The 21,498-nt window shown below is 52.5% G+C and overlaps 1 protein-coding gene across 1 annotated transcript in view; it reads right to left on the reverse strand.

Moving 5' to 3' along the window:
- Nucleotides 1-592: 592 nt before the first annotated feature.
- The window catches only part of RGS6 (regulator of G protein signaling 6), a 456,413-nt gene continuing 435,507 nt past the window's right edge, over nucleotides 593-21,498 (reverse strand). The window contains exons 19-21 of the mRNA XM_054567333.1: nucleotides 21,317-21,370; nucleotides 9,208-9,274; nucleotides 593-765 (exon numbers count right to left, since the gene is read on the reverse strand). Coding sequence (XP_054423308.1) covers nucleotides 593-765; nucleotides 9,208-9,274; nucleotides 21,317-21,370 — 294 coding nt within the window. The remainder of the gene's footprint in view (nucleotides 766-9,207; nucleotides 9,275-21,316; nucleotides 21,371-21,498) is intronic.

Raw genomic sequence — 21,498 nt, forward strand, 5'->3', positions numbered from 1 at the left:
CTCGAGACATGTGTCAAGGCCAGAGGGCAGCGGCACACCTGTGGAGACCTTCTCAGAAGCCTGCTGATGGATGGATTGGTGGATAATGGGCATACCTAACGGGGTTGGAAGAACTTGCGGTGCAGCCAACCCCGACGTGGCTCAGTGCTGACGACGACGTGATTGGGACGGGCTGCGTGAGGGCGGGTGGCCACAAAGATAGGGGAGGCGGGGGCGGTAGGGACACAGTGGCTATAACTATGGTGGGTGCTGTGGGTGCACCAGGGAGACAGTGGGGGGAGGGGGCGTAACCCAGGACGTGCTCAGGGCCAGCTGGTCCTTCTTGTGTTTGCTGGACGGCAGGATCCCCCAGAGAGTGGGAGGAGTGATGACGAGAATACATCTCAAGGGACAGTCACAACACCCTACAAGATGTTCTCCCCTGAACGAGTTAGGGACAAGGGCCTCTTAGAAAGCGGGGTGTCGGCGCACAACTGTACAAGCACGGGAGGGTTGTAAACGGGGGCCTCTCCCGGGCTGGCCCCTGGCTCTGTGGACTTTCAGGTCCCCCCATTCACCCACCGAGACTCCCCATGGTCGCCCTTCATCACCCTCACTCTTTTTCTTTCACAGTGACCAAATCTCCCCGTAAGGAAGCTCTGTCCACGGACGTGGAGCGCCGCCTCCTGCTTGCGTGGTCCTCGGGCCCCGGCCCCGGGCCTGCGGTGGGAACCGTCAGGAGGACTGCATCAGGCCCGTGAGGCGCTTGCCCGCCAGCGACTTTCCCTGCAGAGACAGGCGACAGAGAGGCACGCACAGGTGCGCGCGCACACACACACACACACACACAGAGGGACAGAGACAGAGAACCAGGTAGGTGAGTTCATTTTCGCATGAGTCACGGAGGCCAAATGACTTAGCAAACTGACCCCTTTGACCTTTGGGTTTGGGACCATACACTGGAGGAAGCTGGAACGACCAGGAGTCTGGGGCAGGATAGGGAGGGAGGGTGGGCGGCTTGTACTCTTTGTGGGGTGTGGGAATTTTACTCACCTCACACCAGGCATTTCAGCTCTTAGGTAGAGCATCCCTGAATGCCTGTGGGCTCTCCCTGAACTTGATTTTATTCAAGCGAGGAAGGAAAAGGTGGATTGGGAGTAGCAAGATCAGGGAGGGTGGGCTGACCCAAATAGATGCTGGCTAAACATCTGGGCGATTAGAAACTAATGAATGAACTAGCAGAAGACCTAGGAATCCTGTTTGCAATGCAGGGGAGACATACAGGCTCTGGGTCCTCTGGATGACCTGGTTCTAGACGATGAAAGTGGAATTCGCTGCGGCTCAGAGAACAGGAGAACAGGTGCCACCGTGGGCCCCAGACAGTGTGCTCCTGCCATCCCCTATGCTCTTGGCTCCTGCCCGGTGGTGGTACCCAGGGCCTCCACCCCAGGAATGGTACATGCTCCTCACTTACAACCTACGTAGCAGCGCTTCCAGAAATGTAAGACAATGGCCTGGACTGCGAGGCCTGGTGCATGAGGGACAGGGCCTGAGGGAGGCCAGTTGCTCGCATGCCTGGGAGGAAATGCATCCATTTCCTGGTCTCCTCTTTAAAAATCCATAGCATTGGACAGGGAGGGGCCAGAGGGGAGGGTGGCTGGGTCACTGTGTCTGAGAAAACACTCAGAGCCCATCCTGTTATTGACAGGGGGTCAGCGACGCCCCTGCCATCCGCAAAGGGCAGCACACCGTGGCTGGCCGGTGCGGGCAGCCGTGTTTGCAAGGGCCAGCAGTTCCTCGTGTTCATTTCCAAGTGGGGTGTGAGGCCTCAGCTTGTTTACTGGGCTCGGCTGTGTGTAAGCTGGATGTAATTAAAAAAATTGATCAGGCTTGTGAAGCCTGGTGGGGTACTCAATAAACCTGCTGATTGATGAATTGATGGGTAATGGGCACATCTAACGAACAAACGACATGGGCTGTGACTTTCCTGGATGCAGGACAATGTGTCCTCTGGCTTAGTGCTCCATGGAGGGACGTGGCAGCGTGACCTGGAGAATTCTGACGGCATGGAGGGGGCCTTGTCCAGACCTGGGATGGCTCTCAGGGGCAACTGGGAGTCCGCAGCTTCCTCCTCCCGCTCTTTTCTTCCTCCTTCCCTCCCTCCCTTCTCTTCCTTCCTTCCCTCTACCATCATCACTTTCTTTCACTCCCCGTTTCCACCAGTGAGACAAACTTTTCATTTTTTCTCCCCACCTTAAAATACACACGTACACGTGCACACAAAATCTCCCCTTCACCAACTTCATCTGAATCTCCAAATAGACTAAACTTAGCCTGCGGCAGGATACATTTATACTAAGCTGAGGATTTTTAAATCAGATTTAAAAAAAAATCCCGGAGGGTGGCAGTGCCAGTCTTTGCAAATCACGAAAAGCAGGGTGGCCACTCCTTGGCGCAGAGTGGGCGGGTGCGTCGGGAGCGCGCAGAGGCCGAGGCTGGCCGTCAAGGGCGCCCCCAGCCCTGGATTCTCAGGCACACTCGGCTGGCACTGTCCTTGACTGCCCTTTCTTACATGGTGCTCCAGGCATTTGTCATTCAGTTGGTTCACCTGGGACTGTGCCTTCTCAAAGCAGGCCTGAAGGCAGAAAGCATGGCTGTGTGTGCGCGTGCGTGTGTGTGTGTGTGTGTGTGTGTGTGTGTTGGGGCGGTTCTCTCAGAGGCAATGTGGGGCTGATGAGCCTAGGGACCTGTGGCCCGAGAGCTCTAACAAACCTCCTCCACCCCGTTGACCTGTGTGCCCACCCCTGCTCCAATGAAAGGTGCCAAGGACTTCTGCTCTCCCTTTGGTGCTCCCTATCTCTGCGGTGACCACACGCCAAGTACAGCTGACGCCACCCTCCTCCGCCAGGCCCGCAAATTACACATTATGTCCCCAAATACATATATTCCAGTTTTGCCGTCCACAGCATTTGGGGCTCTGATTTAGCTGGCGATGTGAAAAAAAAAAATCGCTAAAGCTTCTGCATAACAGTCTGTCCAACAGTATGTTAAAAGCCCGGAGAGACAAAGAAGGTGAGGTTTACCAGGCATCCAAACCCTCATTACAGCTTCTTCCTCATTAGTGAGGTCATTTTGGTTGGAGAGGAGGCTGTGGGTTGAGAGAGGCTGGAGACTCCATTTCTGGAGATTTGTGTGACTATCTATTTGTTTTAGCTGAATTTGACCCTGAGGTCCCCCCATCCTCCATATCTCCCAGTTCTGTAGAGTGGGCTGGGCTGGGCTGGACTTGGAGGCTCCAATTAATCTCTTTCTGCCTAAATCCAGGAGCTCAGCCTCACTGCTCTGACTCGGAGGACCCGTGGCCAGCCCATCGCTCCTGCCCCTCCCCTGCCCCTCAGGGGCTTCTATTTCCCTGGACTTCAGGGCAGGGGCTGCCCCCACCAGCCCAGAGGACAGGCCCTGAGATCATTCTACCCTCTCAGGTCCAGGTGGTGCTCTTTGGCATTTCTCTCTGCCTTTCCCCACTCCTGTGCTCACCCATGCATTTACCAAATGCCAGTTGCTACTAAAGGAGGTCGTAAGGGTTTGGTTGGCTGGCAGTGGCGGCGGCGGGGGCACAGCTCAGCCCAGCTGCAATCTGACTTCTAGGCAGTGGCCTCCCGGGTGATGCTGGAAGGAGGTTATTCATGCAGGACGCAGGCCGGCCTAGATGCCTGGCCTCGAGCTTTGGGGAAGAAATCCTGCAATTGCTCTGGCTCAGCAGCTGCCTCCCTTCTGAAGAGCTGAGATTCCTGTAGTTTCCAGGGATCAAAGTGAAATCTGACAGCAGAGGCCACCTGTGTGCAGAGATGAGCTGCCACAAGGTCTATGCTGCTAGGGGCTTGCTGGGAGCTCCCGAGCTACCTGTCCTGCCCAGAGAGGAGAACTTCTGCCCATGTCCTCTTAGTGTTTTCTTCCTCTTCCCCTCTATCCCTGCTTCCAGTTTATGTGATTCTGTAGGAAACATGTAGCAAGGGGAGGAGTAATTCTGCCTCTGCCTGCTGTCTTGCATAGTTACAAGGGAAGCTGTTTTTTCAGGGTCTGACTGCGTGATGTTCCTCAGTGCCGGTCAGCCGGGGGCCGATCGTGGTGCCAGGGAGCAGCAGCCAGCTCAGACTGAGGCCTTGGCCTAGCTGAGTCAGGCAGCTGAGGTGGTGGAAAATGCTATGAGCAGGCAGCCTTGGTCCAAGTGAAAAAATATACAGTGATTGTGGACTGAGCTGCAGAAGGTACATTCCAGGGACATCACAACCTTGCATACAGACAAAGTGCTTTTCACCTTTGAGACCTTTGGCAAAGTTTAATCCAATGGAATTTGGGGTCCTTCAGTTTCATGGACCATGGGCTCTGTGCTGGGCTCACGAACACTCATACCCTGTTCAACTCCCACCCTGGCTAATCATTTCAGCCCTGTGGCTGTTCTGGCCGGCTAGAAGCCTGCATGAAAGTGGTCATGGCATCTTTTGTTTCTAAAAGGAAAGGCACAAAAGGAACAGCTCCCTTTTGGGCAGTGCTTTAAGGAAAATCAACATGCTGATTGACATGCTGTGGCTCTGCGCGTTGCACCTGCAGATACTAACCAACAAACATGCACGACCCATTTACCAAGACCTGTTGCCACTTACCTGGGAGACTGGTGCTAAACTGTTTGGCTGGGAGGCCTGTGGCTCAGAGAATAGCCCTGGGCTCAGATGGCATATTGGGGGCAGCAGAGCCAAGCACTAGGGGCTCAGGCAGGACTCTTTTCAACTCGAAGGGGGGTAAAGACATCTGAGCTGCTAGTGAGAGTCTCCTGCTGATTTGCCCAGACGGCCTAAGGCCAATGCTATAGATCTGAGGCCCACCGAGTCTGCCGTCCTCCTTGCTGCTACCAGATAGAAATGAACCGCGGTTGCCTCTGGGGGAGAGGGACAAAACTGACTGGAGTGGGGCATGAGGGAACTTTCTCGGGTGATGGGTGTGAGTTCCACTGTTACATACATTTGTCAGAGTCATCAAACCATGCATTTCAGATGTGTTCATTTTGCTATATTTCAAAAGAAAAAAAATAGGAAAAAAATCCCAGTTATCATATTTTGCTTTGAAATTCCCCACTTCGTACTTATTCAGTTGTCGTCCCAGTTGCCTTTTTTTCCAGTTGCCTTTTAGTGAAAGTCAATGCTTCCCTTCCAGTAGAGGAGCAGCCTAGGCTCTCCTGTCAGACGAACCAGAGTTTGCAACAGAATGCATTTGGAACATTATTTCTGGTCCCCATTGATTCAAACTGGTCACCTTGTTGTGACACATGGGCATTTTCTTCCTTGCTAATGAAAAATGGTGTTCTGTGGAACAGTGCTCCCCGAGTGACCTCGGCAGACAGGAAGCTGGAGGCCCCAGAGAGGAGCTGTCCTCCCAAGGAGGCTGAAGGTCATCAACAAGTAGATGATGCTCGAGTTCATAAGTGATGAGTGCGCGTAGGATCACAGCCCTGGGGGAACAGGCTGAGAAGGGCTGCCAGGAGCCTCGGAGCCCGGTGGGAAGGTGGGGCCCTGACTCGGGGGTGGCAGGAAGGGGAGAAGCCCAGGACCTGCCTAACCTCATTGGGAGATTTTTGTGCAGGTGGGTGCCCCTGGTACCTCTTCTTCACTGAATAAAGCAAAGAATGATTTCCAGAGGGGGCATAAAGAACTCTGTGGCATCTCCTTTCTCGACAATGTTTAAAATGGGGGCAAGAGTGCCACTTGTTTGGGACAGTTTAGAGATCCAAGAAACTCCAGCAGGGGATGGTAGAAAATTCCACGCTTACTATAGAATACTTTAAAAAAATTTTCAACGCGATCTTTAATCAGCCTCTATTGAATTTTGTGAGGCAAGGTGGGCAGGCAAAATGGGAAAACTGGGTTCTGGGCTAAGCCAGGGATTACGGCTGACCCGCAGCAGCTGGGCAGAGCGGCACGGGGAGGGCGCGAGGTGTTCCTGGCTTTCTCACCCTTCAGCCGTGAGGGGCAGGAGCCCAGCGATCTGCTCTTGGGGTCCCTATTACTCCCACATCCTTGCTGAGCTTTCCGATCTCTCTCGGGAGCGAAAGGGCATTTTATATGGTTTTAAAATATTCTCTTTGACTCTTTGAAAGTAAGATGAACATAAAATAACACCCAAATAAAGAAAAAAAAATCAAGAGATAGGTGAAAATTAAATTAATAAAAAAAGTTCACTAGCTGAAGAGTTAATATACAATTCATGTACATTTAAGTTTGTTAAAAAATAAGGACTAGGATTAAAATAAAAATAATGGATTCTTTTGCAACACTCACCATCTTATATAAAGCATAGTGTTATAAACAACTAGGTTTTGCTACATAAACAAGCAGGTTTTTCCATTCTGTGGAATCTGCCAGCAATCACATCTTCTGAAAGCAATTCTCATAAAGTGTCACTGCGAGCATAGCAGGTTCAGACACCTTACTCTAGGCTGCATTGTCAACTATCAGTGCTTTTTTTCCTTTAAAAAATTTTAATTTACCAAAGGTGAGTTGCCAGTCCTCCTGTCTGAACTAAATTTGTAAGGACCAGCCTATCCCCTGATCCCCTAGGAACTTGCTCTTTGAATTTCTTATTCCTGCCCAATGGGGTGGCACTGATGTCTCATGTACCTCCCTTCCCCAGTGCCCGCCTCTTCAACTCACCCAAACCTCGTGGTAGCAGGTGGGGATAGTCTCATTACCAGGGACACAGGTTAGCTGCCAAGGACAGTTACTAACAGTCACCATTAACTAAACATTGAGCAGCTATTGTATGTTGAGCACACTAGACAGTTCATAGACACTTGTGCTAATGTCCACACCATCCTTGCCACTTAAATACTACATTATCCCCCGCTGGACAGATGAGGATGCAGGCTCAAGCACAGCTTGAGCCACTTGCCTGAGAGCACACAGCCAGTCAGTGGCAGGGCTGAGAGGGTCGGCCTTCATGACGCATATACCTTCTACTTTGTACTTGACCATCACTCTCAGAAAAGGAGGCAGGTGGCCCTGACCAGTGTGGCTCAGTGGGTTGGGTGTCATCCCGCAAAACAAAAAAGATAACTGGTTCAATTCCCCGTCAGGGCACAGGCCTGGGTTGCAGGCCAGGTCTCCAGTTGGGGGTGTGTGAGAGGCAACCGATTGATGTTTTTTTCCCTTTCTTCCTCCCTTCCCCTCTCTCTAAAAATAAAGGAGGCAGGTGAAAATGCTCCGGGACTAAGGACTCCTCTGTGTCCAACTATCCCACACCAGCAGCGGCTGCTAGACAGGCCAGGTGAAGCCACCACTTGTGTTTGGGGCCCTGTGTTGTTGGTGCCAGTACCCCTGGGATCTCCATGGCAACCGTTCCAGGGAGGAGAGAAGCAGGTGTGATGTTTACCTTTCTGAGGAGGGGAGGCAGAGCTGCTTTCCTCCAGGAAGAACCCAGTGCCTGCACTGGGGTGTCCCTGCCCAGCTGGGGGAGCCCTCCCTGGTGCTGTGCCTGGCATCTCTGCCTCCCGCCTCCCCTCCTGCCCATTGCTTACAGGGCTCTCTGTGAAGGCCAGCTGCGTGTTAGTTTTGACGGGTGATGGGAAACCTTTCTCCGTGGCCTCCAGCAGCTTAGGGACAAATCTGGCACCAGGCGGGCATGCCAGGAGTGACAAGGGCTCAGCAGCTGTGCCCTGCACTGGTGGCAGAGCGCCCAGGCGCAGGCGCCCCGGCCTCCTTTCCCGGTTCTGCATCCTCACTTTCCTGCCTCTCTCTCATCCTGCCGGAGAAATGCCCCGCTTTCGCGACCAGACCTCTCTCTCGTCTCCTTCTTCCAGCTCTGACTGAACACACAGGTGCTCCTACACTCAGCGCGCAGGAAGTCCTCACTGGACTCGGGGCAGGGCGGGGCAATCCGCGCCGGCCCCTCGGCAGCGCTCCTTCTGTAGCCTGTGCCAGGCCTGCCTCTCTCCTTCCTCCTCCTCCCCAAATGGACTTTGGCATCTCAGCTCTGGTTCACTGCAAATTAGGCAAAGATCAAAAAGCACAAGGAAATGGGGACATGGCTGTGTTGCTATTGGCAACGACCTGATGCTACTTTCTTCCAACTAGGAAGTTCAAGTGACCCCTGACTATGGCTGCAGGGGTTAGTGCCGCTGAAGTTTAGAGGACTAGTCAGCAGGCGGGATCACTTGCTTGGCAGTGTGTGATTCTCCCGAGGACCCGTAGGGACTCTGGACCCATCCTCCTCAGGGCCCTTCTCATCTCCTGCAAACATGCCCACAGGTGGGGGTCCGTGGCTGAGCCGGCCGCCAAGGCCGAGCATTGAAGGTCCAGGCAGTCAATGTGCTGACCGCCCCTACCACCCAGAAGCCTAATCTCTCCATGAAAGTCCATGTCCATTTGGACACATATGCCAAGAGGGCTGGCCCACTCCCCTGTCCTCCCTCTCAGCAGGAATGCAGTTTGGCAGCCAGTAATCCGACATTTGTTTCTAACCCGAGAAAGTGCAGCAGGGGACAGGCCGAGCAGCATTTTTCAAGAGCTCTCTGGATAGAAACTTGGGCTGATAGAATTCCTAGCCACAGAGAACCTTCTTACATCCCTACAGACCCTTTCCATGTGTTGCTGTGATGCTTGTGGTCCTGGTGGGGCAATGGGTGGGTGGCTGGCCAGACTCGTCCCCTACGGAGGGGCAGGCAGAGCCACCTGACTCCAATTAGAACCGACTTCACAGACTGCGATCGCCAAGTTTCCCACAGGACTGGGTTGCAGGCCACGGAGGAAGGGTTATGGAAACTACATCAGGAGATGAAGCCTAAGGATGCTGCTGCTGGATTTATAAGCATCTTCAAAGGTGCTGGGCTTTTCTGCCCTGCTCTGCTAGGGGTCCAGCAGAAGTGAGTTAAAGGATCAATACCTAATGATATTATTTGTGCATTGGCTCTGGGACAGGGGACTCGATGTCATTGCTGGATCCCTTCAGCTCCTTGTTTCTTAGGAAGAAAAAACTGTGGGTGCATAAAATGGGCAGGAAAAATGCAAACACCAAAAAATGGGTGCCTCCAGCTGTCCACGGGAGGAGGGTGTGCACACAGGGGTGGTGGGCGGAGACGAGGCCACGGACAAACAGATCATGTCCTCAGGATTCTGGAGCACCTTCTGTGCAGAAGGATCCCAAGGAAGGTTAGAGAGTGCAGACGCTGGGGTCACTCACCCACTGTTGGAAGGAAGCCACCTCGGGGGTGAAATGCAGCGGCCATTCTGACTCTGCGCCAGCAGCACTAGGCAATTGTGTTTTTAGGAAGGGAAGTGAAGAATAACTTATCCAGCTGAAACCATGAAGACCTGTGGCTTTAGGGGAACCCCCCTGCCCAGACACGCACACAGCCGCGGCCAGCATGCAATCCATGCACGGGGCACATGCAGGTCTGTAGTGTATGTTACACAGGTACCATACACCGAACATGGAGGCGCCTTTCTGGCAGGCAGCGCTGGCACCCATGTATACAGCAGTGCGCACGTCCATGTGCATGTTTACACCACAGCCACTTGCACAAGCATCTCATGCAAGGTGCAGAAACAATCACGTGACTGGCTGTAGAGCTTTAACATCAGGCTCCTGAGGTGCCACTCTTTGACAAACACTGTGACCTTAAAGCATTTACCTTAAGGTACATATATAGAAACTGAATTCCCCCAGAAAGAGCCATTTGTGTCAGTGGAAATGACCTCTCAGCTTCCGTTTCCGTCAGCACTACAAGCAGTAGGAGCGTGCACCCCAGGGGTCTGGTTTACTGAGATCTCACCGCCTTCCCTGTCACCTGCCCCTGGCTCCACCAGCGGCCCCACCTGGAAGTGCGTGGGTAAGAACCGAAGCCTTTGTCTATCTGGCAGATGGAGCAAGTGGGTCTGGGGAGGCCACACTGCTCAGGGTGGCTCCAGGCAGGCAGGCAGCTGAGAGGAGAGGGTCTCCGGGAACGAGGCTGCTGCAGTGCTGGGCTACATCCGGAGGACTGGATTTCATGCTCCTGTCATGGGGAGAACTATTCCTGATCTGCGTCAGGAAGCAGGAGGCGCTTAGGGCCCTGTGCCTCAGTGGTGGGGCATGTGCCAGGTCCTGACAATGCCCGCCACGTTCCCAGTCATTCTCACCACCTCCTGCCACCGCACAGCTACGAGCCCCACAGCTCCCACAGCTTCCAGAAAGAGCTGAGGGGACCCATGGAATTGGCCACAGGGCAGAAGCTGGCCTGCTGGGCCCCACAGTCCCTCCAATCCCAGGGAAAGCAGAGAAACTGGCTCTCTGGGTCAACCTTAAAAATAAGCCAACAATAATAGCTAGTGTTTATTGAATAGTCCATTGAGCGCATCACTGCAATAAACAAATGTGCTTTGTACACATTGTCATATACGAGATATCCACCTACCCATCCTTAACTACAGAATAAATATAAGGGTACCCACCTTGCAGAATATTGTTGGAAATTAAATAAAGCAGTAAGAGCTAAGTATGGGCTGCAGATAATTATAATAACGGAAATAATAATACAAAGAACTACGCTTGAGCTCACACACTACAAACACTGTGCTAAGCACCTTATGTATTTTCCCCACTTAATCATTTACTCTTATCTCTCCTTCAGAGCAGAGACAGCTGGGCTGCCTAAGTCATCCAGCCAAGCAGCAGAACGGGAGTATAACCAAAGTCCCTCTCAGGCAACGCCCGCCATGATGTGGACCCCCCTCTGCATAACACAATGAGCCCCCAAGAAATGGAAGCCACTGCTGTCATGCCCTCATTTAACGCCAACAGCCACGCAGTACAGTACGCTTCCTTACACCTGCGGGGAAGCATCAGGTGGAGAAATAAATCTCAGCTGGGGCTGCCCCTCTAACTCAGCTGACTTTCCCACAGTCTAGCGGGCACGAAAGGAATGCTGTTTGCAGTGGGCAGAGCAAGCAGGTCATCTTCAGGAGGGGATGTGAATGCAGTTGGGGGAAATGTTGCTGCCAGGTTTTTGACATTTAACCTGGCTTGGTGGGTGGGGCTCAGTCACTCCCCATAGGGCTGGCTACTGACAGATTTAGGGACATCTGGATGGCTCACGGCAGACAGCCAAGAGGGGCCAATCGTGGAGCCTCTCTAAACAGACTCCTGCTGGGCCAAGATGCACTCTGCCGTCTCGCTGTGCATCACCTGTGGGGTCCTGGGCAGGATGGGTGGGAAGGGGACCCTGTCATCAAACCTGAGTGAAGCAGGTGAAGGGCTGTTTGGGGCCCCACCTGCACCACTTCCTGGTGACCGAGAAAGCTATGGTTGAGGGCTTGCAAATGATGGGCCCTGAAGCTGTGTCATTCATTACCAAGGAAACCTCCCTCCAGCACATCCCACTGCATTTTCCGCCTCCAGTGTCTCCCGACTGGCTTTGCTGCTGAGTACAAGGTTGGGCTGAGTTTTTCACTGGCTGCTCCATCTCCATTTCCCAACTAAATCTGCAATGATGAAAAGGCCAGGCCCTGGATCCTTGCCTGATGGTCTGTCTTTTCCTACTAGGCATGGAGGTTCAGATGCGCCATGCTCTTGATGCAAATGAGAAAGGCCAGGGGAGGGTGAAAAAAGGTTCTCCAGCCCTGTGAAAAAGTGTGGATGTTCCCTGGATCTCCAAACCTCTCTGCCCTACCTCTTATATCCAGGCACCAATCATGCCTGACAGAGTTGTAAAGGAGTGTTCGAGAAAATACAGTAACAATCAACTCTGGGTTTCCTCTAGCTTTAAAAAATGTCTTACTAAAACTTTACTGACTTCACTGGGATCACTGTATTTAATGAGAGGCCTCAAAGAATTTGAAAGCAAAAGATGAGGAGGGAAAAAAACCATAAGTAATAATCGTCATAATTATACAATCCCAGTTGAACATAGCACTGGTGAAGACCGGGAGACAGGAGAGGGTGTTTTGAATCAGGCTGATCCTCAGCACAGCCAGAGAGTGAGTCTTGAGAGCACTTCCCTCGCCAGGAGTTGGGCTGAAGATGAATCCTCAAGGCAGGGCCTAGGAGGACAGCCCCGGGAGGGCAGTTTCTCCTTGATCTAAGGCCTCTGGAGGCATGTTCTGCTCTCGGCCAGGAGAGATGCTTTGGGTGGCAACTTGCCCACCTGAAACTGCATCTGGCTTTGTCATCTTTTCTGCTTCAACAAAATACCTTTTCTGGATGGGAATAATGACAGGCCCAGCTTTTTCTAATGCAGGGCCGGGGTGCCCTGTGCCCATGGCCACCCAGCGGAGCTCAGCCTCCCTGTGCCCACGGGTGCCTCTGTGCTCCGCTCGCCGGCCTCCCTCCAGGCGTTTGGGGGAGAGCCCTGCTGTTTAGAGCTCAGCTGCTGCAGCAGCAGTTGGCAAAAAAAGAAAAAAGAAAAAAAAGAAAAACACAAGAAACCTCCGAAAGGCAAGGCTGACATGTGAAGGCACTGATTCCACTCCCTGACAGCTTCCCTGGCTTGGAGTGTGTCATCCTCTGGTTTTTCCACCCTCAGGGCAGTGTCTAATCTGACTCTTGGGTCCCTCTCCTCCAGTCTCAGCAAATTCCCTCCACGTGATCCATTCTTCTTTTCCATGGCTTATTTATAAACCACAGAATAAAGTGCAGTGGGCTCCATTTGACAGATGCTGAATGCAGCAGGGGATTCCAGTCGGAGGGGGTGATGGAATCCAGCGCAGACACCTCCTCGGCCATATCCTTGGCCATTCAGCTTCTGAGCGGTTCCAGGGAACAGCCTGTTCCTTGAGGTGACATATTCACCGCTGGGACGTTGCTACTGTTAGCCTATACTTCAGTAGAGCGACCCTCCCCATATGCTCTCCCCATTTGTTCTAGCTTTGTCTGGAACAATCCAGAAATGTCCTCTCACTCTGGAAGACAAACAGGTGTATCTCATGATGGCTATCGGGAGTCCTTAGGGGCTAAACGTCTCTATCTACTTCACTCTCAGCTGACATGGCTTCCAGGTGCCCCCGTTATTCCTTCCAAATTTTCTCTAGATGGTTCAGGTTCCTGATAAGATGTGAGGGCTTAGAACTGCGACTCAGCATGGTCCAGAACAACACAGAGAGCAGCGCGACACTTCTCTGTCTTCTGACCATCTCACGTTTGTCACTGCAGCCTAAAGTTGCCTTTTTAAAAAAAGTGATCGCATCCCGCTTTCCCACTTTTGCATATGTTAAGCTTGCAGTCAGTCAACTACAACCCTGGCATTTTTTATTTTATTTTTTTTACTTGAATGACAATGAAGGATTCAAATGCCATCCTGTAGTTGTGAGACTGAATTTTTTTAACATAAAATTTATCCGGTTAAATTTTATCCAGTTGTTTTTGACCCATCACTTCACCTGAAAGAAATACTTCTTAAATCTAATTTCATTTATCTACCGAATGAGCAATACCTTTGAAGTCTGGGTCTTTGACTGTGATTGGCATGTTTGTCTCTTCATCCAAGTCATCAGAAAGGAGGTTGGATGGGGCAGGGCTGTGGCTGGACCCTTGTGGCCACAATCAGAAATTGCCTTTCCCATTGACACAGATGTATGGACTTGCCCTCTTACCAGCCCTTAAGACCCCGTGGATGCATGGTTTTACGTAATTATGGGCAGACATAGAGGGAGCAAAGGTGAGGGGAAGAGGAGCAGAAATGGCCATTAATTTCCACCTCACTGCACTGACATCAGGTTGCTGGTAAATACCGCCCGGAACAGAGGGCGTAGTTACGGCAGTGATCCTTCTGCGGTAAGCCAGGCTGCGGGGAGCGTGTGGAGAGTTCCTCCCAGTGACACCAACGAGGCCCATTCCTGTTTGGGCCTGTGGCGCCATTGCCCAGGACAGAAGGCTTTGACCATGACCAGGGGCCATGGAAGAATCATTGCCAGTTAGTCCTCCCCGCTGGGGCAGCTGCACACTCTGAACCCTGCCCGCCTTCCCAGGCGTTCAGGAACCGCTGAACAGACACCCAAGGGCCTCTCTCTCGTGGCCTTCGGGTAACATCACCAAACTGGAACCCCACTGCCCTGAGCTCTTCTCATTGTCCCCTTTACCGTTCTGCCTCATAGCAATGTTTACAGATTGTTCCTACCGCTGATTTGTACCCCGCCCTCCTTCCAGGATGCTCCGCTTCCCAAACTCGCTTACAACCAAGGATACTCATCTGCTGCTCACCAGGAGCTCACTGGGGGGAATGTCGTGGCGGTCGCTTCGACCTTGAGCTCTCTGACTTCGAACTCTCCAGTTTGGACAAAGGCAGAGTCGAGTCTCTTCTCCCTGACCTTGACTCTGGCAGCTCTGGCCTCTTCCTAGATTCCTGACTAATGCCTGGCGGTTTCTCTCCCCACCCCCTGGGTGCTGCTGCGGCACCCGCGCCCCGGGCAGCACAGAGGCGGCTTCTGTCCTCCGCAGAACTGGGCGTCCTGCCCCCCGAGTGGTCTGCACTTCCCGCTGTGCGTCCTGCTGAGGGCCCTGTGGTCACCTTCACTCTTTGTCTCCTCACTGGACAGATGGGAGCCCAGAGCTGTCAGAAGTCTGACTGGACGAATGACAGGGAGCAGGCTCAAATCCCACAGCCCCATAAGCCACTTTTAACGTGAGAACTTCCTTCTAGAAGGCTGTCTTTCCTGCACGGGGGATGGGAGGAAGGCTCTGTATGGCAAAGGGCTGCAGGTCACCTCCCGAAATAGATTCCTGCCTGGCACATGCACACAGTTTGCCCCCAGCCTGCCGTGCGGAGACTGGCAGGGGACGCGATTTGGATCTGAATCAGTGGCTGTAAATGCACAGCTGTGCCTTTCTGCCTCTGAGGACTTTGATTTTCACTTGACTGCTTGGCACATTGGGGTCAGGGAAAGGCAGGAGAGGGCCTGGGTGGGGGAGGGGACGCACAGAGCAGCCCAGCAGAGCCTTGCACACCCCAAGTGTCCCCCTGTGTGAGGGGCTGAGTCACTGCTGTTGTTTTCCTCAGTGGACTCCATGGGGAGAGCACTTTTGCTGGCTTTTGGCTGACAAGTTGAACCATCGACTGCAACAGCTGGCGTGAGGGTGGGGGGGGGGTTGGTGGGGGAGGGGGCGTCGGTACTTTTCCCAAAAAGTGTCAGGGCCCAGGGCTGAGTTACTCAAAAGTGACAATCTCTGACCCTTTTTGGTACATAAAAATCTCACTCCTCTGCAGAGTTTCAGAAGGAACCTCCATCCTCTGCCATGTTGCATCACGTCATCATTTTGTCTTCTCTCTATCCTACCAGCCAAGATGATTCGATCATCTTACATTTTATAGTTTGTTTATAAAAAATAGACATTTTTATTTCTCAGCTGCAAAACTACAATATTAAAGATGATTTTTTCCAACTTTACTTGGAGCCAAGATGGAAAGGGAGGGACAGAGACCAGAGGAGACTTAACCTACCATGGGCTCTCTGACCTCTTTTTGCCCAGTTCTAAGAGAGGACAGTGACAAGCTGGCCAAGAGTTCTCCAGGGAACCGCAAAGTGTGGCGGCAGGTAAGCAGCAGAGCGATGCTGAGGTCCTCAAATGCCCACGTGTGGCTCCTTTCCATGCCCCGCACTGGAGCCTGCTCCTCTGCTCCGCTGGCCTCACCCCCACCTCCCGACATGCCAGGCTGGGTGTCCATCCCAGAAGGGAGGGGACTGCAGAAATGACAAAGCTGCCCCCCTGGGGTCACAGTGCGGGAGGGAGCCCTGAGCCATGCGTGTGGCTTAGGTAGCCTGAGGCACTCTTAGTTCTGGTGCTTCAGCCTCAGATCCTTGTCAAAAAGGTTTAAATATACACCCCACTCAATTCTCTCCGTGGCTCGTGGTTCATTTCCCAGCCTCAAGGGCTGGCAGCCACTTCCTGGACAGGAAGCAGCTCCTCTCTCATCCTGAGAATGATTAGCTCAGAAATCTCAGGATGGAGAGAAGCACAGGCCTGCAGATACTACCAGCTGGAAAAGTCCATAGAGATTATCCAGGCCAAGCCATTGTACAAAGGAGAAACCCAGTGCTCAGAGGGGGCTAGTGATTAGCCTGAGGCCACACAGCGAGTAGGTCAAGGCTGGAGGCAGGAACCACCCTACCGGGGCAGCTGAGGAGTTTCAGAGTTGCAGGTGAAGTCCTCGCTGCCCCAGAGAGGATGATTTCCATGTTTTCCCTCCCAAATACTGCCATGGAGTCCACCTCCACCGCTAGGCAGGCTGGGGGTTCCCTACTGCTGGATCTCACGTCTCTGACGTGGGAGACGCTGGCAGTGTAGTCTGTGACCCAGTGGGCCCAAAGGCCACTGAGGACTGCAGTCAAAACCAACCCTGTGTAAAGATTTTTAGCCAATCTTCCCTTGCTGAAGGCTGGCAACTATTTTTTCAGCTGAGGTCGAAGCCCTCAGGAGGCACTGCCGTGTCTAGGTATTTAAGAACTCATTCCACCAGAGTGTGTGGCTGTTCCCCACGACTGGCTGAGGGTGTGGGGAAGCGACTTCTGGGAAAGGGCAGTTAATGCCAGGCTGGCGAGCACCCTGGGAATCTGCCCTCTGCCCCACCTGCCGGGAACCTCAGCATTCAGCTTCTGGCTCAGCACCGGGGCCTGGAGCAGGGCTTCTTCTTGCAGAGCTACCTGGAAGTGGGGGGAGGGGTGATCTGCTGACTTTAGCTCTCACTAGCTTTTCCTTGGCTTCTAGCTGGGAAGGGGGGACAGGGAAGGTGGGTGACAGCTGGTTCCCAGAGCTTCCTGGTCTCCATCTGACTTTCCTGCCACACTCTTGGCGGGCAGGACAGAAATGCCTGTTGCAGAGGCACCACTCAGCACATACCCTTGGCCCTTGCTATTTTAGTTCCAGGGAGCACCTTGACAAAGCTCAGCTGTGATGTTCTCTTTGGCGGGCGAGGAACCCACCTGGCCCTGGTCCTCATCTCCGCTGTCCTCTGCGGCCCCCTGTGCTGCTGGCTCAGGCACCAGCAACCCCATTTCCCATGTTTGGAGCCCCAGGCTGCAGCTGACAAGTCTTCAAGAGGGCAGCTGAGGATTCAACTGAGTTCCCAGGCAAAGGTGTCCAGGGAGGCTAATGCCAGCATCCCTTGGAGTCACCATTTCTAATTTAAGTGCCATCGCTCCGTGGAACTGTATACAAGGAGCAGGGGACTTCCTCTAGTTTCTCGTCCCCAGGGTGGATGACTTCTCACTGGATGACTTTGGTCACCATCCCAAAAGGGACAATCTAATTGCTGCTCTTGAGTCCTGGCTAAAGGCCCTTGGCTTCCTCTCGCCTCCTTCCATGCGTCTCCCTGGTCGCCCATGTCAGAGTCAGCTCCTGGTAAGGACAGCTCCCCCGCCCCCGCTTCCTCCCGCAAGCCCTGAAGTAATGAGCATGCCGAAGAGAGAACGGGGAGGGTGAGCCTTGCAGCTCTGGCCACCCTCACACCCCCCTCTGCCAACCGCAAAGTCAGGAAGATGGCAGGGAACGGCGGGCTGGTCTGCACTGAGCGGTAGGAAGTGGTCTTTAGTCTGAGAACCTTCCTCCTCCCCCAGCCAGTCAGTCATGCCTTTGGACTTCCCACCCAAGCACCTGAAGAGCTGGTGTAGGGGATGCAAAAGCAACCCACACTGACGGGCCAGATGTTTCCTACTGTGGCTTTCATGTTTGTTTGTTTTTTTTATCCTCACCTGAGGACATGTTTTCATTAGTTTTAGAGAGCAGGGGAGAGGGGAAAAGAAAGAAACATCCATGCAGGTTGCTTTTCATATGCATCTGGATCGGGGGTCGGCTCCTGGGCTGGGGATCAAACCCACCACCTAGGTATGTGCCCTGACCAGGAATTGAACTCACAACCTTCCAGTTATGGGATGACACTGCAACCAACTGAGCCACACTGGCCAGGGTTTGGGCTTTCATGTTTTACAGACACCAGGAAAGGAAGCTTCTCATCAGGCAGGGCCAGGAAGAGACAAGCTCCACTCAACTGACCAGAGGCCATGTCAGGGCCCCCTTTGAGAAGCTGCTATGTGTTACAGCCCTTCCTGAGACTGGGGTTCCTCAGACCAGGCCCACCAAGTACAGTGGTGTGAGTCACTCACTGCACAAGGGCAGCTGAGAGTCAAGCAGGAGTCGGAATCCAGCGTGTGCTTTGCTTGGCCAGCTGTGGCTCTGTGGGGCTGGGCCCGATGGAGGGAGTCCTGTGTTCTGATTTTGATAAAGGTGAGCTGCCCCATGCCCTAACTTTCAGTGAGGCTTGGTCCTGAACCTGAGCCTGCTCTGTCTAATAAGCAGGGCTTCGCGCAGGCTTGGTGTCTCCCATCGGCCAAACTACACAGCTCTTGGCCCAGCACAGACCCAGACATTCGCTTTGTGTTTTCAAGTTCTGGATGACTCAGAAGGAAACTTCTATTGGAAGGGGAAGCTCACACAACACTGCCTCTTTGGGGTGTTGCAAGGTCCCTTCTGCACCCAGATGAGCACGGCCCTCGCACTTCCACGAACTGCATTAAACAACTCTCCAGGGTCTCGTGTGAAAAGGGGGCGGGGGGTCTGCCACCTTCATCAGGGAATCTCTACATTCATGATACACCTGAGACTTGGAAAGAACAATTTGCTTTCTCCAAATGTGCCTCCTTTACCAAGAAAAGAAAGGACGTTTGTGTGGGAGAAATATTGGATTCAGCTTCAGTCTTGGTAAGAAGCAAGCTGACTGAGCTAAACTACCAACCACGTCAACACTTCTTGCCACCAATTAGTCCTAAATAGCAGCTGGTCTCACATCCTCGATCCATGAGCTGCCCAGCTTCGCTCCTTCATGTTTCCATTATTAGCCCCATGACGTGCATGGTCTTTTTCCACATCTTTCCCAGCACCATGAGAATGCTATTGAACTAGCCTTCCATTGAGTTTTATAGTTCACAGGATGTGGTAGATGAAATATTCGGGTAGACCTTCTTTTATAGAAATCAAGCACTTTATGATTATTATATCTAGAAAATGACTATCAAATTGCATGGCATATTGGTTAGTTGGTTAATTCCATTGGATTAGAACCCTCGGCTGTTGAGACCAAGTTCTTGGGAATCCAGCCTCAAATACTCCAAGAGTTGCCATCGCTCTATGGCCATGGGCCATTGCCTCAAACTCAGCTGCCTCTTGTGGGGATGCGGTGTCATCCCAAGAGCACAAGGAGCATAAATGGATCAGTGCAAATCCATCTCCATTTCCACCACTGGAACTAAAACATCAGAATGCACCACCCACTAGAGCCTTCATAAAAGAAGAGCAGGAAATTTAGGATTTTTTTTTTTTTTTGAAGTTTGGGCCTTTTATCATATAGGTGTTAAAAATTTTGGGAGCTTGAGAGATTCTTCTCCCTCAGTGGGCCCTGCAAACATCTCAGTAAATTCTCCCACATGCACACTTCCGATGCTGGGAAGGTGTCTGGTGCTTTCTCATTCCAAATGCTTTGTTAACAGACCTTGGAGAAGCACTGAACCAACACCACTTCTGGGATGAAGGGACATCAATAAACGCTCTTCACAGAGCTTCATCAAGATCATTCTTGGCCTTTCTTCATACTCATTTCTCCTAAAAAGCAGCCTGGAGATGTTTGTACCTCGCATCCAAATACTGGTCTTTCTCTCTCACACCCTTGGGGGTTCTGCTTTCCCAGTTTGCACCAACAGTCCACGCCGCCCCCCAGCACACTCTGGGCTTGTCCATAAAATCCCTAAAAACCCTCTGTCCGCATATCCTGGCCTCAAAAGAGACAGAGAGGAGCAGATTCCTACTGCCCTCTATCAGGCCATTGGGAGTGCAGGAACTTCCATAATCTGTGGCACTTTCTTGGGGTATGAAGCCACACGGCCATGGCAAAACCGCCATGAAGACAGACCACAGACCAGCAGGCCATGTGTTCTGCCAAGTTCTGACTTCTCATAAGGAAAGACCATAGAGAGGGAGGACCAAAGCAGAGAAAACATGAGCACCCATATTTTAATTACTACCTACGAGGGCTCCTATGATGTTTACATCTAGCAAATTCAAAATAATGGTTAAATTCAGTTAAAATGCATCTAGCTATGATAGGTAAACAACCAGGTTGCTTTCAACCTGGAATTCTTAGGTTTTGTGTTAAAAGAAGGAAATACAGGATACTAATCACACAGTAGTCAGGTTTTACAAGGCATTTCCTCTTCAGTGGGCAGTGGGGTGGAGGGCGAGGAGGAAGGTAGTCGCCATCGTGGGTTTCAACCCTTAGGAAGAGGAGCGTGGCCACTCCCGTTTGTGGGATCTCTGCTCCTGGCTGCCACGTAGGCTCCCCCTGGTTTAATATTCACAGTGCAGGTAGGGGCCCATGGACTCAGCAGCTTGTTTTTGACAAGTGAGTGAATGAGCGGGACTGAATACATCCTGTGCACCAAGCCCTAGGCTCAAATCTTACGGAGAATGGCCTGGGAAGGGGAGGCGGGTCCGCGCTGTTCTCCCGACCAGAGAACAGAATCCCGCCATGCACCAGTGGGACCACCTCTTCATTCAGCACGCTCACCTGGTACCACGGGGCTGCCTGTGTGCCACTGCGCGGGTCTCGACTCCATCTACACAGAGCCTGTGTGGGGCAAGGCCACTTCCGTACAGGGACAGAGAACCTGTGACCTATTTTAACTCCCTCAAGGCCTAGCTTCTGGGAGCACAGGGACCTGCTTCTTCCTCCACCCAGGGCTACTTGCCCTCCTCTCCCTGTCACACTATGCAAATGAGGCTGACGAGGGCTGTGACTCATGCAGAGGCCACTAACACACCAGCTAGACCACATTGCCAAAACCCATGCAGCGCGGCCGCCTCCTGCACACACAGAAGCCGCCCACACAGCAGCATCAGCCTGCGACCCGCTCCCACATGACTGCCAGAGTTCACAGAGGGAAATTTGGATTTTTTTTTTTTTAGATGCACTATGGTTCTGAGCCAATTTATTTCATGAGACAGTTCGATGGCCTTCTCCCTGGGCCACTGCAGAAGGTGCACAGACTGCACAGCCCCCAGTGCGGCAGGTCCTTCCTGCTCAGACCTGCCCGGAAGGTCAAATGTGAAGCTCGAGGCTGGGCGGTCGTGTGTGCACCTTCTCCAGAGGGAGCCGCCTGGCCTTTTGCAAATCCATCCCTAGAAGTGAAGCTGCAGACACTTGCAAAAGAAAAGGGATGTGTTGAGGGGGGAAGCACTGGACTCCCTCCCACCCCAAAGGAAATAACAACAAAGAAGAACTGAGAAAACGAGAAAAACAAAAGAAATGTGAGGGAACAAAACCAGCTGAACTTACCACACTGCGAGTGAACTTTTCTAAGGAAGTTCTACGACCTTGCTCACTTTCTGGCTTTAGGAAAAACAAACAAACAAAAAAAAGGTAGGGAGAAAAATACAGAAAAAAAAAATATCTTCAGCTTACACGTGGTTTCCAAACAGCACAGCGGCAGCTAATGAACAAAAAAGCGAAACAGGGAG

The sequence above is a fragment of the Pteronotus mesoamericanus genome, unplaced genomic scaffold, assembly GCF_021234165.1.
Source record: "Pteronotus mesoamericanus isolate MK-2021 breed Mesoamerican mustached bat unplaced genomic scaffold, CSHL_Meso_final contig_182, whole genome shotgun sequence".
Lineage (NCBI taxonomy): Eukaryota > Metazoa > Chordata > Mammalia > Chiroptera > Mormoopidae > Pteronotus > Pteronotus mesoamericanus.